This window comes from Mesoplodon mirus (genome assembly GCF_964341445.2).
Source record: "Mesoplodon mirus genome assembly, chromosome: 3".
NCBI lineage: Eukaryota > Metazoa > Chordata > Mammalia > Artiodactyla > Ziphiidae > Mesoplodon > Mesoplodon mirus.
The window spans coordinates 170,459,211-170,480,114 of NC_138978.1; the positions used below are offsets into that span (position 1 = coordinate 170,459,211).

The following is a 20,904-nucleotide window of genomic DNA, read 5'->3' on the forward strand; positions in this document are numbered from 1 at the left end:
GCTAAGTTTAAAAAATCAAAGACTTGAAGCAGCTGTTGTAACCCAAGTAATTTTTCTCCAATTTTATAAATATGGATCAGGTCAAGTAAGTAACAAGTTTTAAATGGTCCCGAATATGGTTTCTCAAAATATTTCCAATTAGATGACAAGCATCTAAATAGCTTCTTTTAAAAATTATGTGTTTTCTTTAGAAACATCAAACTCTTAATTCCTTGATTATCTGCACTTTTAAAATTTGGCTCATTAATCACCTTCCCACTCAGTAAAAATCCTTGGAGTAGAATGTAGAAATTCTATAAGCGGGGAACAAATACCTATTAATGAAACCTCTCTGAGTAAATGGCTCATGTTACATCAACAAATTCATACTATTATTAGTAAGAGATATCACAACTTACCTGCTGTTTTCTTTAGGACTACTACTTCCTTGCTCATCATCATCACTGAAATTCAGCTGTTCTGTATAATCTACTTCCATCTGAGCACCTATTAAATTAAGGAGAACTCAGACTGACTGTTTCAAAGCATCTAAAAACTAAAAGTGCTTAATTAATCTTGCCTCTTACCTGCCCAACCTTCATCAGCTTCAGCATCTAAGTTATCAAACTTATCAAGCTCCTTCAGCTCTGATGCACTAAGGATGGAGGGGCGTTCAGGCTCAGAGGCCCATGAAGGAGGTGGGCCTCTTCCTCGAAGGCCTCTAACCAGTGACAGGTTATGAGAGAAAAGGATACTAAGTTTTAATGACACTAAATTAGGAAAATATTAAAAGACTGGAATTTAGTTCAATTCAATTCAGCATTAGTTTTCTATACCGTGATATACAAGATATTTTGCACCTGACACATATGAAGAGATTATAAAATTAGCGAAGAAATTTAAGACAATACATAATTATATTTCTTATGCAGATATTTAAAAGCAAAGTTTTCAAACATCTAAAATAAAACAAATATATGTTAAAGGATGATATGGCTAAGACTAATACTAATCTCAAAATACACTAAGCAAAAAAAAAGAGAATGGGGGTTATCAACATCAAGGAAGGAAGAAGGAGTAAACAAGTGCCATCCATTTTAGGGGCCACAATTTTCAGTTTTCAGAATTTTATGTCAGCTGATTTAAAGTTTTAGAAGAATAAAGTATTTTTGTTCTGTCTTACAAAAGTTAGCCAATTACTTGTTAATGGCAAATGTACCTTGAGGACAGAATAATAAATCCCCATAATCTACTCAACCTCCAGAAAATCTTAACAAGTAAACATATACCCTGCAAACTTTAATCATTTAATAGTCTTACTTGTTTGTTTCAGTTAAAGAAGGTGGAAACCTCATGGGACCATGTAGAGGAGGATAGGCCATCCTTGGATACTGCTGAAACATCTGTATAAAAGAAACAAAAATTGATAAAATCTAGCTACCCAGTTACTTTTTTAAAAAAAAGATTACCCTAAGCCTGAAATTATAATTTATAGAAATGATTATAATAAACAGTGCTGTCAATAACTAATTTTATCTACTGGTATAGATGATCATTCACCCTCAATAACAAGCCATTTATAAATCTACTGCCTCCACCAAGTCATTACAAATAGAGATAATAACTAGGACACATCTTATTAAGAACTTCTGTTATCCCATTAATAAAGTTACATAAAAATGACTGTGTACTGAAATGAAAAAGTAAAAACGACATGCATGCACCCCAGAAAACTTCAGTTTCTTAACCAAGTTCAAATATCAATACTTGAAATGATATAATGTGAGACCTCATCCTAATGCAAGAGTAGATTAACTGAAAGCAGATTTGCTGATAAAAAGGAACTCAGTTCAGATAAAAGGATAGTCCATGACCCAACAGAGCTGAAGGAGGAAGTGGGTAGGGAGCTAATTGAGAGATTTTCTATGGGTAGGGCATAGGTGGATTCTGAGTCATCACACAGATAGTAATTATATACAGAGGCCCAAAGATGATGCTCTCCACGGGAACTTGGCTTTGAGAATCTGACTTTAGGAGAATTCAAAGATTTTGAAGACAAATAATAACACCAAAGGATTCATCCTATGATTTGGAAGGGAAGAAATGTCAAGGAGTGCTTGATTATTTACTATTTGCTTATATCCAGGTTAAATTATGTTTAAAAAATGAAATTGTATTATCTTAAATACATAATTTATATCCTGAAATAGTTTAGTTTTTCTTTAAAAAAACTGATGAGGGAATTACTTTATACTAGAAGTAAGGCTATGTTTATATGATTGTGCTGTTTAAGAAGAAATTTCTAAGTAGGGTTGGAGCAAAAGTTTAGATAAGCAACAGCTGAAACACAACAGGAGAAGCTTTTTGTTTGGGGAATACTCTGGAGAATTTTCGGTTGCATCACACTTTGCACTGAAATTAGCAAATACACTATTGGAGGCAAATGTTCATAGGTTAAGTTGCATTAGATCCTTCTGCTGATTATTTAGGCATAGATATTAATTTCATGTGGTATTAATAAATGTTTGAAATTTAGAAATTTGCCACAAAAACTGAAGAAACAGGGGACTCCCCTGGTGGCGCAGTGGTTAAGAATCCGCCTGCCAGTGCAGGGGACATGGGTTTGATTCCTAGTCCTGGAAGATCCCACATGCCACGGAGCAACTAAGCCCAGGTGCCACAACTACTGAGCCTGCACTAGAGTTGCATACGCCTCAACTTTTTAGAGCCTGCGAGCCACAACTACTGAAGTCCATGCACTCTAGGGCCCGCACGCCTAGAGCCTGTGCTCCGCAACGAGAAGCAGTGGTTAAGAATCCGCCTGCCAACGCAGGGCACATGGGTTTGATTCCTAGTCTTGGAAGATCCCACATGCCACGGAGCAACTAAGCCGTGCGCCCCAACTACTGAGCCTGCACTAGAGTTACACACACCCCAACTTTAAAATTTAGAGACTGCGAGCCACAACTACTGAAGCCTGCGTGCCCTAGAGCCTGCACGCCGCAACTACTGAGCCTGCACACTGCAACTACTGAAGCCCATGCGCTCTAGGACCCGCGTGCCGCAACTACTGAAGCCTGCGCGCCTACAGCCTGTGCTCTGCAACGAGAAGCCACCACAATGAGAAGCCCACGCACTGCAACGAAGACCCAACACAGCCAGAAAAATAAAGTGAAAAAAAAAATGCAGAAACAACTGTAAGTTCTCAACACATAATAATCGTGTTTTAAATGTTTTTGTTTAGTGAAACATTTTATTTGAATAAATTCATTAATGAAATTGGGAACAAAGCTCACTTGGTCTCCCCTCTTACCTTCCCCCTTATCCCTACGCCTGGATATTCAGGCAGGGGTCCTTGGAAGCACAATTTGAAAAATCTTAGGAGACAAGTATTTGGATGCAAATCATTATTCAAGGAGAGGTTAGCATGTAAGACTGTTTTATCATTCACCCCAAATTTTTAAGAAAATATTTAACAAGTAATCGTATTTAATAATTTATTTCCCTCTACCTTAGAATGGTTAAGTAATGATACAAAGAAAAAATAGAAAATATGGTTGGACCCTGACTACTTAGGAGTTAAGTCATAAGAAAAATAAATGTATGAACTAGATTGTTCTTTCCTTTGAGATTAATGGTTTTCTCAAAAAATGTAAATTTATTTACTTGAGTACATGTAACTTGCCATATAATTTCACAGTAGACTGAGAGCAAACAAATGAATGAGGGCACCAAATCTAACTACTAATTTATAGGAAATGTGGGCGTCAAAAGTATATATATATATGTGTGTGCGTGTATATATGTGTGTGCGTGTGTGTGTGTGTATATATATATATATATTTGTTTATTTTTTAAATTTCCCGTGCCCAAGAAGCAACCACTATTAAGTTTTGTTTCTTTTCTCTTTTTTTTTTTGGCCACACTGTGTGGCATGCAGATCTTAGTTCGCTGACCAGGGATCGAACCCGTGCCTGTATTGCGAGTGTGGAGTCTTAACCACTGGACCACCAGGGAAGTCCCTTCAGAAGTATATATTAAATGAAACTACAAAGATGGAATCAGCAAAATCCAGACCATGAGAAACCACAGGAAAACAAATTGTAATAGATATGCTCCAAAGGAAACAAGAGATAAAGGAAAAGAGGTACCCATAGATAACAAGATTACTAAGAAAAATATAAACCATCTCAAGAATAGATGTTACCTGGATCCTAATTATGAGATAATCAGGGAAACTAGAATATTGACTTGGTATTTTAAAAAGAATTTTCAGGGACTTCCCTGGTGGCGTAGTGGTTAAGAATCCACCTGCCAATGTAGGGGACACAGGTTCAATCCCTGGTCCAAGAAGATCCCACATGCCACGGAGCAATTAAGCCTGTGTGCCACAATTACTGAGCCTGCGCTCTAGAGCCTGCAAGCCACAACTACTGAGTTCACATGCCACAACTACTGAGCTCACATGCCACAACTACTGAAGCCCACACGCCTAGAGCCCGTGTTCCACAATAAGAGAAGCCACTGCAATGAGAAGCCCATGCACCTCAACAAAGAGTAGCTCCTGCTCACCACAACTAGAGAAAGCCCGCACGCAGCAACGAAGGCCCCACCCAGCCAAAATAAATAAATAAATAAATAAGAATTTCTTTTTAGGTGTGGTAATGGCACTGTGGATTTTCCCCTAGTCTTTATCTTTAAAAATATAACCTAAAATATATATGGATGAGATGATGTATCTAGGATTTTATTAATCCCAGGTGGTAAGAAATAGGTAAAAAAGATGGACCACAAATCGGTAACTGTTGAAGATGTATGGTAGTTATGGGAGGAAGAAAGCTCACACTTTCTTTTATCATTTCTATTTTTGAATGTTAAAAATATTCCATTATAAAAAGTTTTTTTTTTTAAAAATTCAAGGCATACTAATAAAAACTTTAGAACTAAAGCAGGTATTAACCTTTTCTTGTGCTATGAACAACCCCTCTGGCAGTCTGATAAATCTTACAGACCTCTTCTCACAGAAATGTTTTTAAATGCATAATTAAAAACACAGTATTACTACTAAAATTCTGTTACCACAATATTTAAAAAACAAATTTGTGATACAGTAATGTATATGCTTCATTAAATAACACTAATAACTACTTTGAAGGAATGCTGAGTATAAACAATATTTGCAATACCTAAAAACAATGTAATGTGATATGAAAATACCTATGATCCTTAAGGATAAAACATGGGTACTGCTGATACTTTCTGTGATTTGATTCTTAAATTCATAATCAAAGAAAATTTTAATTTTTAGTTAGATGTTAATGAAAATAAAGACCTCAACTTTTTCCCATTCCAATTCTTTCCTTGGAATCCAGATCAAAAACCTCTTATTTAACCACTTGCTGATTCAACAATACTCACGTAAGAAGGCATCATAGCTCTGTATTGGGAAGCAAGGGCAGGCTGTTGTCCATTCAGTTTAGCCTGTGGAGGACCACAAGCTATCCTCTTTTCCACCACTTTGAGGATATCATTTTGGTCTGATGTTCCAGCTGTGCTTTCATCCTGGCCAGACTTTTCATCTTGGTCAGATGTTAAAGGCGAACTAGCAGATTTACCACCATCTCTCCAACAAGCAACATCTGGTATGAAGAGAGAGAAAAAATAAGAAAAAAATCTGAAAATGGAACAGAGTGAAACCAAACTAGGCACATTTCAAGAGAAGTTAAGCAAGTAAGCATAGTGAGGGAATAGTGAAAGTCTAATCTAGGCTGTAGTAGAAATTTAGACTTTGAAGGTGTTTAGGTAGTCAAGAGCAGTGGCTTCCAAAGCAGAGAGCATGTACCTCAGGGCAGCGGTCCCCAACCTTTTTGCCACCAGGGACCGGTTTCACAGAAGACAATTTTTCCATGAACGGGGGGAGGGCGGGTAATGGTTCAGGTGGTAATGCGAGTGATGGGGAGCGGCAGATGAAGCTTCCTCACTCGCTGGCCGCTCACCTCCTGCTGTGCGGCCTGGTTCCTAACAGGCTGTGGACTGGTACTGGTCTGCGGCCCAAGGGTTGGGGACCCCTGCCTCAGAGGGTACCACCAAAAGCAAATACTGGGGTCAGGGAAGAAAATATTAGAACTTCCCTATTAAGCTTCACCAATTTTTGATACAGAGATTAAAATCACTGTTATACCTGAGGTGTCCTGAAGAAGGGCGGGGGGAGTTCCATAACCCAGAAGGATTGACAGTGATACATGCTCTCATTCGTTTTCAGTCTACTATTGCTAGTTACATGTGCCCAAGTGAGCAGATTTAGTGACTGCATTACCTGATTCAACTACACTTAACCAAATAAAAGAGATAAATGGTTTTACAAGGAAACCCTGTTTGGTTCGAATGGTCTCTACCTCCTGCTATTCACACCCTGTGTAGTCCCCTCTCAGCAGTGTACCAGGATTGGTCTGTGTAACCTGTAGAATAAGGCAGGAGTGTTGGCTGTCTTCTCTGAGAACAGGCTATGAAAGCCTAGGGGTTCCATCTTGGGTGAGAGATGTCTGTCTGTCTGTCCCTCCTTATTTTTTCTGAGGAAATCTGTTGTGAGCCGCCCACATACAAATGAGCCACCATAAGAGAGCTTAAAACAGCAGCCCTAGTCAAGTCAGCATCAGATGACAGTTTCACTGCAATTCTGTTGACAGAGAACCAACAAAACCTGAGCTAGAACCCCCAGCTAAGTGGCTCCCAGATTCCTGACCCTCAGATACTGTGTGAAATGGTAAGCCCAGTTCAGTTTGTCTTTTTAAGCTGCCAAATTTGTTACACAGCAACAGGTAACTGGTGAAAAGAAACTAAACAAGAGAACAGTGGAGCTTACACATCTATTCCTAATACAAACTCATCAACCGCATTACAGTAATTAAAAATAAAAATTAAAAAAGGTGATTTTCCCAGACCTGGCAAGAAATGAGCCAAAGAGATATAAAATGTATTAGGTTATCAAAAACATGGATTTGTAACCATTACTGTAAATAGGAACTTCCCTGTACATGGTACAGGGTTCTTTGAGATATTTGGTAACAACACTATGAATCCAATATAATTTAAGATGTTTTAAAATCTCTCAAAGATTTTATATTTCTATTTTTAGTTTCTGCTTTATAATGTACATAATACGAGTATCTCTTACTATCCAAATTGATTGGTACCTCGGTTTGAGTTCAGAATATTAATAGAAAGCAAATGAATGGATATAAATTATAAACAAATATTTGCATATTGGGGAGGTGTGCTAAAAAATTTTACTATTGTAAAAATGACCAAATATTGATGTGCAAACAAGTCACCTAGGCATCTTGCTAAAATGCTGACTTTTGATTTAGTAGGTTGGGTGTGAGGCCCAAGACATATACTTCCAACAAGTTCTCAAGTTAAACTGATGCTGTTCACGTAAAAACCACACTTGAGTGGCAAGCAACTACAGTTACTATCTGCCTTTTCAAACTAGGTGAGTCATCATACATACAACAAGAGCAGACAGGAGGTTATATCACAAGATAAAACACAAATATAATCTCATTCTGTATTTTTATTAAATAGAAAGTATTCTTACTTGGTGGGCGTAAACTGGGTCCAGGTCCATAGCTGTCATCAATTGATTCTTTTTCTTTTTTTTCTTGATCCCCAGCTGCCTGCAGGCTGGGAAATTCTTGCTGAAAATGACTATTCACCTGGATTCCTATGGATATTTTTTAAAAAACATTACATGTAACTTTTATTCTGAAGATAATTCAAAAACCCTCCCAGGATAGAGCTGTCTTTTTTTGATAATTTATTCCACATTTCAGTGGTGACTGTTCGTATCCATAAAACTTTTAAATTTATCTAGAATTAGAATCCCTTGGAAAGTTAATGAACAGCCATGAGGAAATAAAAATCTAAGAAAGGAATCTGCCAGACGTTGTTCCAGTGGACTCATTAAAGATAATGAGGAAAGTAAGGAGAATTTCACTTCTGTTTCTCTTTTATTACAACTCTTTTCATTTTCAATATAAGTAAAATTCCTTTACTAATAAATAACTCTAAGAATCAGTTCAAATAATACTGCTAAAATAGAATTTATGAATCAACACTACAAGTATCATGGTGAGACTAAAATGCTTCATTTTAATTTATTGCGGAGATACTGATTGCCCCTCACTATTCACTCATTCACCTATCTACCTACCTGCCCGCCTATTTATTTTTATACTTCCATAAATTTAAAAGAGCTGATTTTATTAAAGCCCAGATGGGTTTTTCCATACAATGTTTTATAGACATGTTTTGCAAGTGGGAAAATTAAGTTTTGTTGGGGATTCCAAACATTCCTAGCAGGGAGGGAAGTATTACAGCTACTGTGCTTCATGGCTACTCTCTAGGTCTTCTCTACCATGGAAATCGTGAACAGCATATTTGAAACAGAAGAGGTTTAGGGGCACAGATGGAAAATAATATGGTTTCTAGCAATCAACATAACGTCTGGGTACTTTTATGTCTCAGAGCTGAAGGCACAAGATTTTGTCTGGTCATGTAGGGTAAAGACAGAGTAATGTGGGGCACAAGGTACCTTAAAGACTCCTTCTTTAATCCCTATTATTGGCTCATACATGGCTCTTAACACTGAAACTTAACTAGCCCAAGAGAATTTTTACAAGACCCTTTTTTTCAGGGCCTGATAATATCTTTTGACAGTGTTCTCTACCCCTGCCAAAACACCATAATTCGCCCCTTATCTCCTGCATGGCTGTTCAGTAACTATCAAGCCTAACCAGTTTCCCCAGCTAATGTCCACTTACCATCTCCTTGCCCACCTTGCTTGTTACTGGCCCATGATTTGGGAGCAGGTGCTACTTCTGGGGGAGCTGCAACCCCAGGTTTTGGTTGTGCTGGTGGAACTTCTGGTGCTCTTAAAAAAAATATGAATCCATTATTTCAGATATTGTATGTTTAAATAAAATAAATATTGCATTTAAGCTAAATCTGTATACAAATTATTTTGGCTACATATTTATTCAGATGCACGCCACCATGTTTTCCCTCTGCAACATCCCTTTAAATGAAGTACAGCTATTTTTGTCCCCTTTCATTTCTACCCATGAATAACCCAAGGAGATGACAGCTTTGTTTTTAATTTTGGAAAGAAAAGGGGAGGGAGGGAGGGAGGAGGGGAGGAAGGAAAGAAGAGAAGGAAAGAAAGAAAAAAAAGAAGCACTCATTATTGAACATAGCTACCAAAAATTTGTTTTGAAGAAGTGAACATTTATAATTAGGAATAGCATTATAGTCATACATATAGTCTGGATTGGTGGAATTAACCAGGGGCTAAGGCTAAGCAAGCTCTCCATTTGGCAGTCAACAGTTTCACCACTGTACATATTACTGTTAATCAAGAGGTAACCACAACCTGCCTGACGCATCTCCATGAGTAAAAGGTGTTTTAAAAGGGTCTATAGTTTTATTCAATTTTTGTAAGGAGTTAAGGCTTAAAAATGAAAAAGGCAGTTAACAGGCTTAAGAAATGCAATATATTTCTGGTATACTTAGACCTAAAACTGACTTGCTACTATAAAATAATTCTATAACAACTAAGAAGTAGAGAACAATAAGTCTTTAGTTAGCTTCGCCCAAGCAGTTGTATTTATTATATAAAGCTCCCCAAACCAGAATATAGAAATTTAGTAACAGATATAGGCAAAAAGCATTAAGTACTCATGTTCTTGTCTTATCTTTAAAAACTACCACTACTTAGCTTGGTCATTTAATAAACCAAGAGCCCTGAATACTCCGTGACACAGAATGCTAAATAGTTATTGAATGAATGATGATTAAGCGGGATATTACTAATTCCATGTCAGCTTTCTTGTGAAGTCTTTGCTCATTCAAATAATATTACTTGAGCACCTATGATGTGCATCAGGTATAGTTTCAATGAATCAGGCAGACAGAAACTCTTAGCTTCATGAAAGGTAGTTAACAGAATCAACTCTTAAATCATTGTAGAAAGAGAATGCCTGATTTGGTGAGGATGGGATAGGAGGGAGCCTGACAGTGTATGATACAAGGAAAACTGTGATTAGCAATTCTGTCAACTGTTCTACCCTGACACATAAAAATACTGACACTAACCCCAGGCATAGGAAAAATTACACAAAAGTTGACTATATAAAACACAAAAGTTGACTATATAAAACACTTTAAAGGGCAGAGCACAACACCTAGCACATAAGGAACTCAAACATAAGTTCCCACAAAGAAAGGGGAATGATTTCATTCTTTAACAGACTTTGACTCACTTTTCTTCTTCATGTTGCTCTTGTTTTGATGCCCATCCTGTGCCATCTTTAGGTACGATGTTCACATTAGGATCATTGCCTTTGTTTTCCGCTTTGAGACTTGGGAGGTTAGCAGGTGGAGGCATACGCCGTGAAATACCAACTTTTCCAAGACTCTGCAATCCATGCCGAGCTGCAACTAAAGATCAATAACATCAACTTTCTTAGTAACTACTTTATTCTTAAAACAAAATAAAAAGACAGTAGGAATTAACAGGATCTTGAATTATTATTCTCTACTTTAAAATGAAAAAATTAAAACTAAGCCACACACCTACAACATAACCCAATGTAGATATTATACTAAAATTAACTATCAAGCCACTGAACAGGTGCTTTAAAAATTCTAACAACTGGAGCTTCCCTGGTGGCGCAGTGGTTGAGAGTCCGCCTGCCGATGCAGGGGACACGGGTTCGTGCCCTGATCTGGGAAGATCCCACATGCCGCGGAGCAGCTGGGCCCGTGAGCCATGGCTGCTGGGCCTGCGCGTCCGGAGCCTGTGCTCCACAATGGGAGAGGCCACAGAAGTGAGAAGCCCACGTAATGCAAAAAAAAAAAAAAAAAAAAAAAAAAAAAATCTAACAACTGGGACTTCCCTGGCAGTCCAATGGTTAAGACTCCACGCTTCTGGGCTTCCTGGGTGGCGCAGTGGTTAAGAATCCACCTACCGATGCACAGGACATGGGTTCAAGCCCTGGTCCTTGGAAGATCCCACATGCCGTGGAGCAACTAAGCCCGTGAGCCACAACTACTGAGCCCGCGCACCTAGAACCCATGCTCTGCAACAAGAGAAGCCACCACAATGAGAAGCCCGGGCAACACAATGAAGAGTAGCCCCCGCTCGCCACAACTAGAGAAAGCCTGCGCGCAGCAACAAAGACCCAAGGCAGCCAAAAATAAATAAATAAATAGAGTATACAGAAAACAAATAAAATAGAACATACATTAAAAAAAATTCTAACAACTGAACCAACCCTATAAACTATGAAAAAGAAAACACTGACAATGTTATTTTTTAATTTTTCCAGGGAATCGATTTTAAACTCGAAACTTCGTACATTAAAGAATAAACATGATATGAAACAGACTCACAGACATAGAGGACAGACTCGTGGTTGCCAAGTGGGAGGGGAGTGGGGGGGGTGAACTGGGAGTTCGGAGTTAGCAGATGCAAACTATTAAATACAGAATGGATAAACAACAAGGTCCTACTGTATTCAATATCCTGTGATAAACCAGAATGGAAAATAATATGAAAAAAGATTGTATGTATATGTGTAACTGAATCACTTTGCTGTACAGCAGAAATTAACACTACTGTAAATCAACTATACTTGAATAAAATAAATTTTAGAAAAGAAGAAATATGCTACCCTTATGTACATAATGAACACTGTTAATGCACCATACAGTTATCATGTGCACATGGTCCAGTTTTCACTCTTCACTGTAAACACTGGGTTCAAGGTATTAAAAAACAAAACAAAACTAAGAACCACAGGACTCTCTCTAGTCCATAACTAAAAGTGGTAGAATAAATCCACTAATATATAGCTTTATGCCTATTAATCTCATTGACCAAGTCTCCCTTTTGGAACCACATAGTTTTATTTATTTTCTGATGACAACAAACAGGGAAAAAAACCATATTTTAAAACATTTATAAATTTTCAACTTAAAAAAATTCATATCCCTTCAAAGATGTGTACGTATATAAAAAGCCCAATGTAAACAGGGCTGCATTAACATATGTTTGCCCTAGATCCTAACAGCAATAGCTCTAGTGTGTCATTTATAGTAATAAAACAAAACCATGAAAACTATAAAAAATATAAATGCCACTTGATTTTACTCACCTGTAGTTTTCTGAGTTTCTAATGATTTACCCTTGTAAGTATTAAATAAACTGAGTGTTGCATACTTTTTCCCATCCTTTGCTTTTGTGTTCTGGCCTGACTTCTCCGACATTTCAGTGGAAACTCATCGAGTCCAGAACGTCCTGCCACACCCCTTAAAACCAGTCTTTAAGATGCACATAAGAAAGAAAAATGAGGAAAACTTTAGAATTAGTTTACTAAAAGCTGTTAGTACATTCAAATGTTCACAGAAATTCTGAAAAATAAAAACATGAGAAATTAAGTCAATCTTCAATAACTCACATCAACAATAATTTCAAGAGCCTGTTTAATACTGTAAAATTCCAACAACCAAAATGTGACAAAATTAATCAAAATAAACTTCCATATGCTTGGTGAGTATATTGTTTATGATTTGTAACTATTTAACTACACTATAGAGAATAAGGGTTTTAATCCATACCGAGATGAACAGTTCAAATACAGTGAATCTATGGATAATGTCTTTCTATTTAATAAACAAATATCATTCAACTTAATAGGGTTGAGATGACTGGCATGATCAGCTTACACATATGGAATCCAAACATGACAGAAGGATAACATCGTTTCCCTATAAACTGCATGCCTGTGTTTTCAGGCAGTATGTGTCTAACAAAGATCTATTAGTTTAACAGTTTAGAATAGAAAGAACATTCTATTTTCTCAGCGTTCTGCAAAGGGTAGAATACTTCTTTATAAACCCAAGGTACATAGAAACAATATTCTATTTCATGACTATGAAGTAAGTGTTCAAGAAATGGTGTACACTTGTCAAAACAAATCTGTGTATATGAGAAGTTATTAGAAGTACACAGTATTTTAATGAACATTCATATACAAAGAGAATGTTCATCTTTGGAACTAATGTACCCCAATTTAAAACTAGTTTATTAATAAACAGGGCGAAAGACACAAAGTAGCTCTCATACTATTTCCCTTCAATTTAATGAGGTGTACATTATCAACCTTGGGAGTTGGATTTTTTCTGTTTGTTTCGTTTATTTTGTTTTCACAGTGGACGTAGGACAGGAGGAGGTGAATTCTACCAATAAACCATCAACAGCTAAAAGCATGGGAGCTAAAGATAACACAGAATAGTATATAATGCAAAAAGCATTCAAAGTCAAGGAATGCCTGTGTAGACCCTACTACCATCATAAAAGTCATTTTAGGTACTGGTTTTACATTTGTCAATTGCAGAATAAGCATCACATGCAGAGATGTGATTTTATATTCATATCACCTGCCACAATATTTATGGAGTTCCACAAAATTTATCAATAATTTTCACATCTGTTATCTCATTTCAGTCTAGTAACTTTATGATACAGTTAGTATTCTGATTTTACAGATAAGGAAACTGATGTTCATAGGTTTCAAGCTGCCAGAGAGTCAGCTTCTCAGGCCAATAGAATAGAGAATAAATTTATTCTTTCATATCCTATGAGCCTCTCCAGTATAAAACTCAAGGAGGCTTTATAGTACCTACTACTCCCCTCCAAAAGTAAAACATAAATACACACGACTGAAGCTAGTACAAATGCATTCAAAAGATAATTCAATCAAAGATAAGAACAAACTATCACAATGTACCTATTTCTATAAAAGATCATGCATATCTAAAGACAAAGAATTTACAGCCATATACAATAAGACTGGATAAATCAGAAAAGCCAATTGCCCTCTAATGGTGTGCCAGTTATATGTGGGCACTTTCAGCAATCCCACCCCTGGGCCTATATGCAGAGAAATCTCTAATTTGAAAAGATACATGCACCCCACCCCTATGTTCATAGCAGCACTATTTACAATAGCCAAGACATGGAAGCAACCTAAATGTCCTTCGACAGATGAACGGATAAAGATGTGGTATGTATCACAATGGAATACTACTCAGCCATAAAAAAAAGAATGAAATAATGCCATTTGCAGCTACATGGATGGACCTGGAGATTATCATACTAAGTGAAATCAGAAAGAGAAAGACATATACCATATGATATCACTTATATGTAGAATCTAAAATATGATACAAATGGGCTTCCCCGGTGGCGCAGTGGTTGAGAGTCTGCCTGCCGATGCAGGAGACGTGGGTTCATGCCCCGGTCCAGGAAGATCCCACATGCCGCGGAGCGGCTAGGCCCATAAGCCATGGCCGCTGAGCCTGTGTGTCCGGAGCCTGTGCTCCGCAATGGGAGAGGCCACAACAGTGAGAGGCCCGCGTACCCCCCCCCAAAAGATACAAATTAACTTATTTACAAAACAGAAACAAACTCAAACATAGAGAACAAACTTCTGGTTTTACCAAAGGGGTTAGAGGGGTGGAGAGGGATAAACTAGGAGTTTGGGATGAGCAGATACAAACTACTAAATATAAAATAGATAAACAACAAGGTCCTACTGTATAGCACGGGGAACTAATAAACCATAATGAAAAAGAGCAGGAAAAAGAATTTATATATATATATATAATCTGAATCACTTTGCTGTACACATGCATATGTAATGTGTTTATATATACTGTCCAATGCAGGTAGGTATGTGTAATTTTACTTATATATAAATAAAACTAGAACTTAAGATACTGAATTGATGTGATCCCTAACAGAGAGGAAAGAAATGAAGTGAGCCCTATGGTTTCCTGAGCTTACTGCCTGGAGAGCTCCCAGGTCATGGCACTGAGAAGGGAACTCAGAAGAGAATCCAAGTGGAGGCTGGGAGACTCCCTAAGTTGAAGAAATGAAGCTGGGCATTCAGGATGACCAAGGTAGCTAGGATATAATACTGGAAAGAAGAGAGGTATACAAAGAGAAAATGCTACAGATCTGCAGAAGATCTGTTCCCCCTTGTGTATTCAGCAGAGTATCAATATGTACGTGTGTGAGGAACTTTTATTTTATATAACTGCATTCTATATGTTCAACAAGTAAAAAGATTAAATATAGAGACATGAAAGATAAGCCCTGAGACAGAGTTAGACAGCCTAATCTATGTGTAACTGGAGTCGCTCAAGGAGGTGGGGTGAAAGAAAAAACAATGGCCAGAATCTCACAAAATCTGATGAAAAGTATAAATACAGATGCAAAAGACTCAACGAAGTCCAAGCATAAGAAATATGAACTAAACCATACCAAAGCACATCATAATAAAATTGTTCAAAACTAATGATAAAGAGAACATCTGAAAAGCAATAAGAGAAACAAACATAAGAGTTAGAGCAGAGGGGGGCCAGTGGTTAGGACTCTGCGTTTTCACTGCCAAGGGTGCGGGTTCAATCCCTGGTTTAAACTAAGAGGAACTAAGAGGTTAAAAAAAAAAAATTAGAGCAGAATCCTTGTTGGAAACCATGCAAGTGAGAAAATGTTGCAGCCACATGCTTAGAAAGAAAAAACTGATAACTTAGAATTCTATATCCAGCACAAGTACTTTCAAAAATGACCAACAGGAGTTTCTCAGCCTTAAGAAAGATGAAATAATTCATCATTAGCAGATCTACACTCTAAGAAATGTTAAGTCCTTCAAACAGGAGAAAAAAAAAGAAAAAAAAAAGTTACCAGACAGAAGGCTGATCTACAGAAAAGAATGAACAGCACCAGAAATGAAACTAAGTAAGAAATGTGTGAAAAACACTTTTTTATTATTTAAATCTCTTTATCCCAGGAATGCAGAGGTGGTTTAACTTTCAAAACTCAATAGAGGGCTTCCCTGGTGGCGCAGTGGTTGAGAGTCCGCCTGCCGATGCAGGGGACACGGGTTCGTGCCCCGGTCCGGGAAGATCCCACATGCCGCGGAGCGGCTGGGCCCGTGAGCCATGGCCGCTGAGCCTGCGCGTCTGGAGCCTGTGCTCCTCAAAGGGAGAGGCCACAGCAGTGAGAGGCCCTCGAACCCGAGGGAAAATAAAACAAAAACAAAAAAACTCAATAGAGGCATTTCACCATATAGTAAACTAAAACAAACACACAATTATCTCAATATATGCAGAAAAAGTATCTGACAAAACACAACACCCATTCCTGATAAAATCTTCTCAGGAAACTAAGACTCAGCCTGATAAAGGGCGTCTATTACAGCCTATTTAAAAAAAATAAAGTCTACTAATAAAAAACCTATAGCAACATCATACTTAATGGTAAAAGACTGAATGCTTAACCCATGTTCTAAGGAACAAAGAAAGGCTATCAACTCTCACCACTTCTGTTCAACACTGTCCTAGATTCTAAGCCAGTGCAGTAAGACAAGGGGTGGGGGAAAGGAAGTCAGATGGGGAAGGATGAAATAAAACTGTCTATTTGCTGACATGATCATATACGTAGAAAATCTGACTAAGTCTAAAAAAAGCTACTAGAACTAAGAAGAGTTAAGCAAGGTTGTATACAAGATCAATATATACAAAATCAATTATATCAGTGCATAGTAGCAACGAACAATCAGAAATTAAAGTACAACTTATAACAGCAACTTAAAACTAGGAAATACTTAGGGATATATCTGACAAAAATTGTGCAATATTTGTATACTGAAAACTAGAAAACATTAAAGAAGACCTAGATAAATGGAGACAGGCCATGTCTGTGGGTCAAAAGACCCAATAATAAGACGTCAATTCTTGCCAAGTTTATCCGCAGATTCAAAGCAATCCCAAACAAAACCTCAGAGGGAATTTTTCTACAATAAGCAAAAGAATTTTAAAAAGAAAATGTTGGAGGGCAAATGTCACCTGATTTCAAGACTTATAAAGCAGCAACGAAGACACTGTAATAACAGTGTAAAACAGATCAACAGAACAGAATATAGAAAGATATACAAAACTTGGGACTTCCCTGGTGGTCCAGTGGATGAGATTCCGTGCCCCCAACGCAGGGGGCCCAGGGTTCCATCCCTGTTCAGGGAACTAGATCCCACATGCCACAACGAAGATCCCACATGCCGCAACTAAGACCCAGTGCAGCTAGCTGGCTGAATGAATGAATGAATACAAAAATATACAAAACTCAATGCAAAATGGACCGTAACAAAGGGTACAAACTTGCAGGTAGAAGATGGGTTAAGTTCTGGAGAGCTAATGTACAGTATTATGATTATGGTCAACAACATTGTATATGTATTTCGAAGCTGCTAAGATCTTTTTTTTTTTAAACATCTTTATTGGAGTATAATTGCTTTAAAATGGTGTGTTAGTTTCTGCTTTATAACAAAGTGAATCAGCTATACATATACATATATCCCCATATCTCCTCCCTCTTGTGTCTCCCTCCCACCCTCCCTAATCCACCCCTCTAGGTGGTCACAAAGCCCCGAGCTGATCTCCCTGTGCTATGCGGCTGCTTCCCACTAGCCATCTATTTTATATTTGGAAGTATATATAAGTCCACACCACTCTCTCACTTCGTCCCAGCTTACCCTTCCCCCTTCTGACGTCCTCAAGTCCACTCTCTACGCCTGCGTCTTTATTCCTATCCCGCCTCTAAGTTCTTCAGAACCTTTTTAGATTCCATATATGTTAGCATATGGTATTTGTTTTTCTCTTTCTGACTTACTTCCCTCTGTATGACAGTCTCTAGGTCCATCCACCTCACTACAAATAACTCAACTTCGTTTCTTTTTATGGCTGAGTAATATTCCATTGTATATATGTGCCACATCTTCTTTATCCATTCATCTGTCGATGGACACTTAGGTTGCTTCCATGTCCTGGCTATTGTAAATAGAGCTGCAGTGAACACTGTGGTACATGACTCTTTTTGAATCATGGTTTTCTCAGGGTCTATGCCCAGTAGTGGGATTGCTGGGTGGTATGGTAGTTCTATTTTTAGCTTTTTAAGGAACCTCCATACTGTTCTCCATAGTGGCTGTATCAATTTACATTCCCCCCAACAGTGCAAGAGGGTTCCCTTTTCTCCACACCCTCTCCAGCATTTATTGTTTGTAGATTTTTTGAGCCAAGATCTTAAATGATAATTATGCACGTGATGTGTGGAGGTTTAAGCTAATGCTACAGTGGTAATCACACTGCAATATATAAATGCACAAAAATACACCTTAAACTTATATGACATCATATGTTAAAAATATATCAAAATTTTTAAAAAGGACCACAGACAAAAGGTAAAACCTGAAACTATAAAAACTTCTAGAGTAACCATAGGAGAAAATCTTTGTGACCCTGGGCTATATATAAAGACTTCTTAGATAGTACACTAAAAACACAATTCATAGGGAATTCCCTGGCAGTCCAGTGGTTAGGACTCAGAGCTTTCACTGCCAAAGGCGTGGGGGTTCAGTCCCTGGCTGGGAAACTAAGATCCCACAAGCCGCGTGTGGTGGGGGTGGGGGCGGGGCCCACAATCCATAAAAGATGAAATTTTTAAACTAGACTTTTGCCTTTTGAAAGTTCTCATGGTTGAGAATGAAAACACAAGCTACTGTCTGGGAAAAAACATCTGCAGATCATATATCTGATGAAACACTTTTATCCAGAATATGTACAAAACTCTCAGAACTCAATAATAAAACACATGACCCAATTATTTTTAAAGGGCACAGGATGTGACACTTCACCAGAGATACACAAGTGGCAAATAAACACGCGTAAAGATATTCAGCATTTCAGCACCATTAGTATTTGGGAAATGCAAATTTAGACCACAGTAAGATACCTCCATACTTCTACTGTATTGGCTAAAACTACAGAATAATTATACCAAGTGTCGACAAGAATGTGGAAGAACTGGAACTCTCATAGCCTGCTCATGGGAATGTAAAATGGGATAACCACTTGGGAAAACAGTTTGGCAGCTTCTTAAAAAGGAAAAAACACCCCCAAACCATACAATCCCAATTCCATTCCCAATGTTTATACAAGAAAATGAAAACATATGTCCATATGAAGACTCAGACTTGTACTCTGGTTCATAGCTTTATTTGTAATAGGCAAGCACTGGAAACAACCCAACTGTTCACGAACAGGTTACTGGATAACCATATTGTGGTATATACATAAATGGAATGAATACCCAAGCAATAAAAAAGAATGAACTACTGATAAATGTAACAACATGGATAAATCTCAAAGTCATTATGGTGAAGGAAAGAAGTTAGACTCCCAACATATACACTATATACTGAATTCAACTGCGGATGAAAAATGTTGCCTCCCATATCAGTAAACAAAGGATGTTGCCGTGGGCCAACAAGCCAGTAGCTACAGCAGCCACTGCCAACTGTGCACCCTGAGGGGATCCAGGATGGAGAAAAGGAGGATACTGGCCCTAGATAGTTAAGGTGCATATCAAAGGAATGATTTCAATAAGCCCAGACCCTTGCATCTTCCCATAATAGAAAAGAGCTAAATTCATTAACTTGAAATGTCTGGTTTTCTTTAATTAACCTTAACCTTTTTTGATGTTCCAACTACCTGGGTTTTGTTGCAAAACTTCTATATATCCTGGCTCCTCCCTTACCTCTTTGGACTAGTCCCTAAGAGCTATCTGAAAGGCTAACTTCCAGGCTTAAGCCTTCAGTTTTGTCCGCCAAACAAACCGTAATTCTCACCTTTTAGGTTGTGCGCTTTTTTTCAGTGGACACTACAAAATGCAAATGTATCTATGGTACAGGAAGCAGATCAGTGATTGCCTATGGATAGGAACTGGGAGGAACAGAAGGAAATTTTTCTTGATATGTTCGTTATCTTGACTGTGGTAAGAGTTTGACGATGTGTATATGCAAAGCATCAAATAGTATACTTTAAGTATGTGCAGTTTATGTCAATAAAAATATTTTTTAAAAGATCAAGGACCCCTAGATTCCAAGCAAACAAGAGGGATTAGAAATGAAGTTATTACAGATATTTATACAAATTTATAGTAAGTGGAGTGTAGACTGCAAGGTATGATATTGTGATTTATAAGAAAATTATACTTGGTCTTCATCCTCGCTCCTGACACAGGGCTAAAACACTTGGAATTTCCTAAATAATAGGAGATAAAGGTATCTTTTGTTATTCATAACAAGCCCCTTACAACCACACCTGAGGATAAGTTAATGTAGTGACTCCAGAAAGGCCTCTAGGGGTGAGGGCTGGTTGCCAGGGGTTGGCACATATATACAAGTGATTAGAGGGCTGGAACTTTCAACACCATCCTCCTCTCCTCCAGGGAAGGGAGAGGAGCTGGAGGTTGAATTAATCACCATTGGCCAAAGATTTAATTATTCATGCCTCCATTAAAGTTGGGAGCACTTCCTGGAGGATGGAGTTCCATAAACTACACAGGGACAAAAACTCATGTGCTTGGGACTCTTCTGGACCTTGCCCTGTACATCTTTTCATTCACTCCTATACTTTAATATCTTTGTAATAAACCAGTAATCTAGTAAGTAAATTGTTTTCCTGAGTTCTGTGAACTGCTCTAGCAAATTAATCAAACCTGATTTACAGCCAGCCAGCCAGTTAGCCAGCAGCATGGTTAACAATCATAACAATCTGGACTTTCAACTGGCATCTGAAGTATTTGGGGGGACAGTCTTGTGGGACTGAGCCCTTATTAATCTCTGGGATATAATGCTATCTCTGGGTAGTTAGATCAGAATTGAGTTAAATTTCAGGACACCCAGATAGTGGCTAGAGAATCTAACTAACTGCTTGTTGTGGGGACCCCTCTCTCCACGTGGT

The 20,904-nt window shown here is 37.9% G+C and overlaps 1 protein-coding gene across 12 annotated transcripts in view; it reads right to left on the minus strand.

Moving 5' to 3' along the window:
• PRRC2C (proline rich coiled-coil 2C) overlaps positions 1-20,904 on the minus strand; it is a 96,162-nt gene that overhangs the window by 58,871 nt on the left and 16,387 nt on the right. For 8 of the 12 annotated variants that reach the window (XM_082615445.1, XM_082615450.1, XM_082615447.1 and 5 more), the window contains exons 2-9: positions 12,195-12,360; positions 10,299-10,476; positions 8,802-8,911; positions 7,577-7,702; positions 5,398-5,618; positions 1,300-1,382; positions 567-700; positions 399-486 (exon numbers count right to left, since the gene is read on the minus strand). In XM_082615445.1, coding sequence (XP_082471571.1) covers positions 399-486; positions 567-700; positions 1,300-1,382; positions 5,398-5,618; positions 7,577-7,702; positions 8,802-8,911; positions 10,299-10,476; positions 12,195-12,306 — 1,052 coding nt within the window. In that variant the 5' untranslated portion in view covers positions 12,307-12,360. The remainder of the gene's footprint in view (positions 1-398; positions 487-566; positions 701-1,299; positions 1,383-5,397; positions 5,619-7,576; positions 7,703-8,801; positions 8,912-10,298; positions 10,477-12,194; positions 12,361-20,904) is intronic. The other 4 variants (XM_082615442.1, XM_082615449.1, XM_082615446.1 and 1 more) reach the window with 2 other exon arrangements.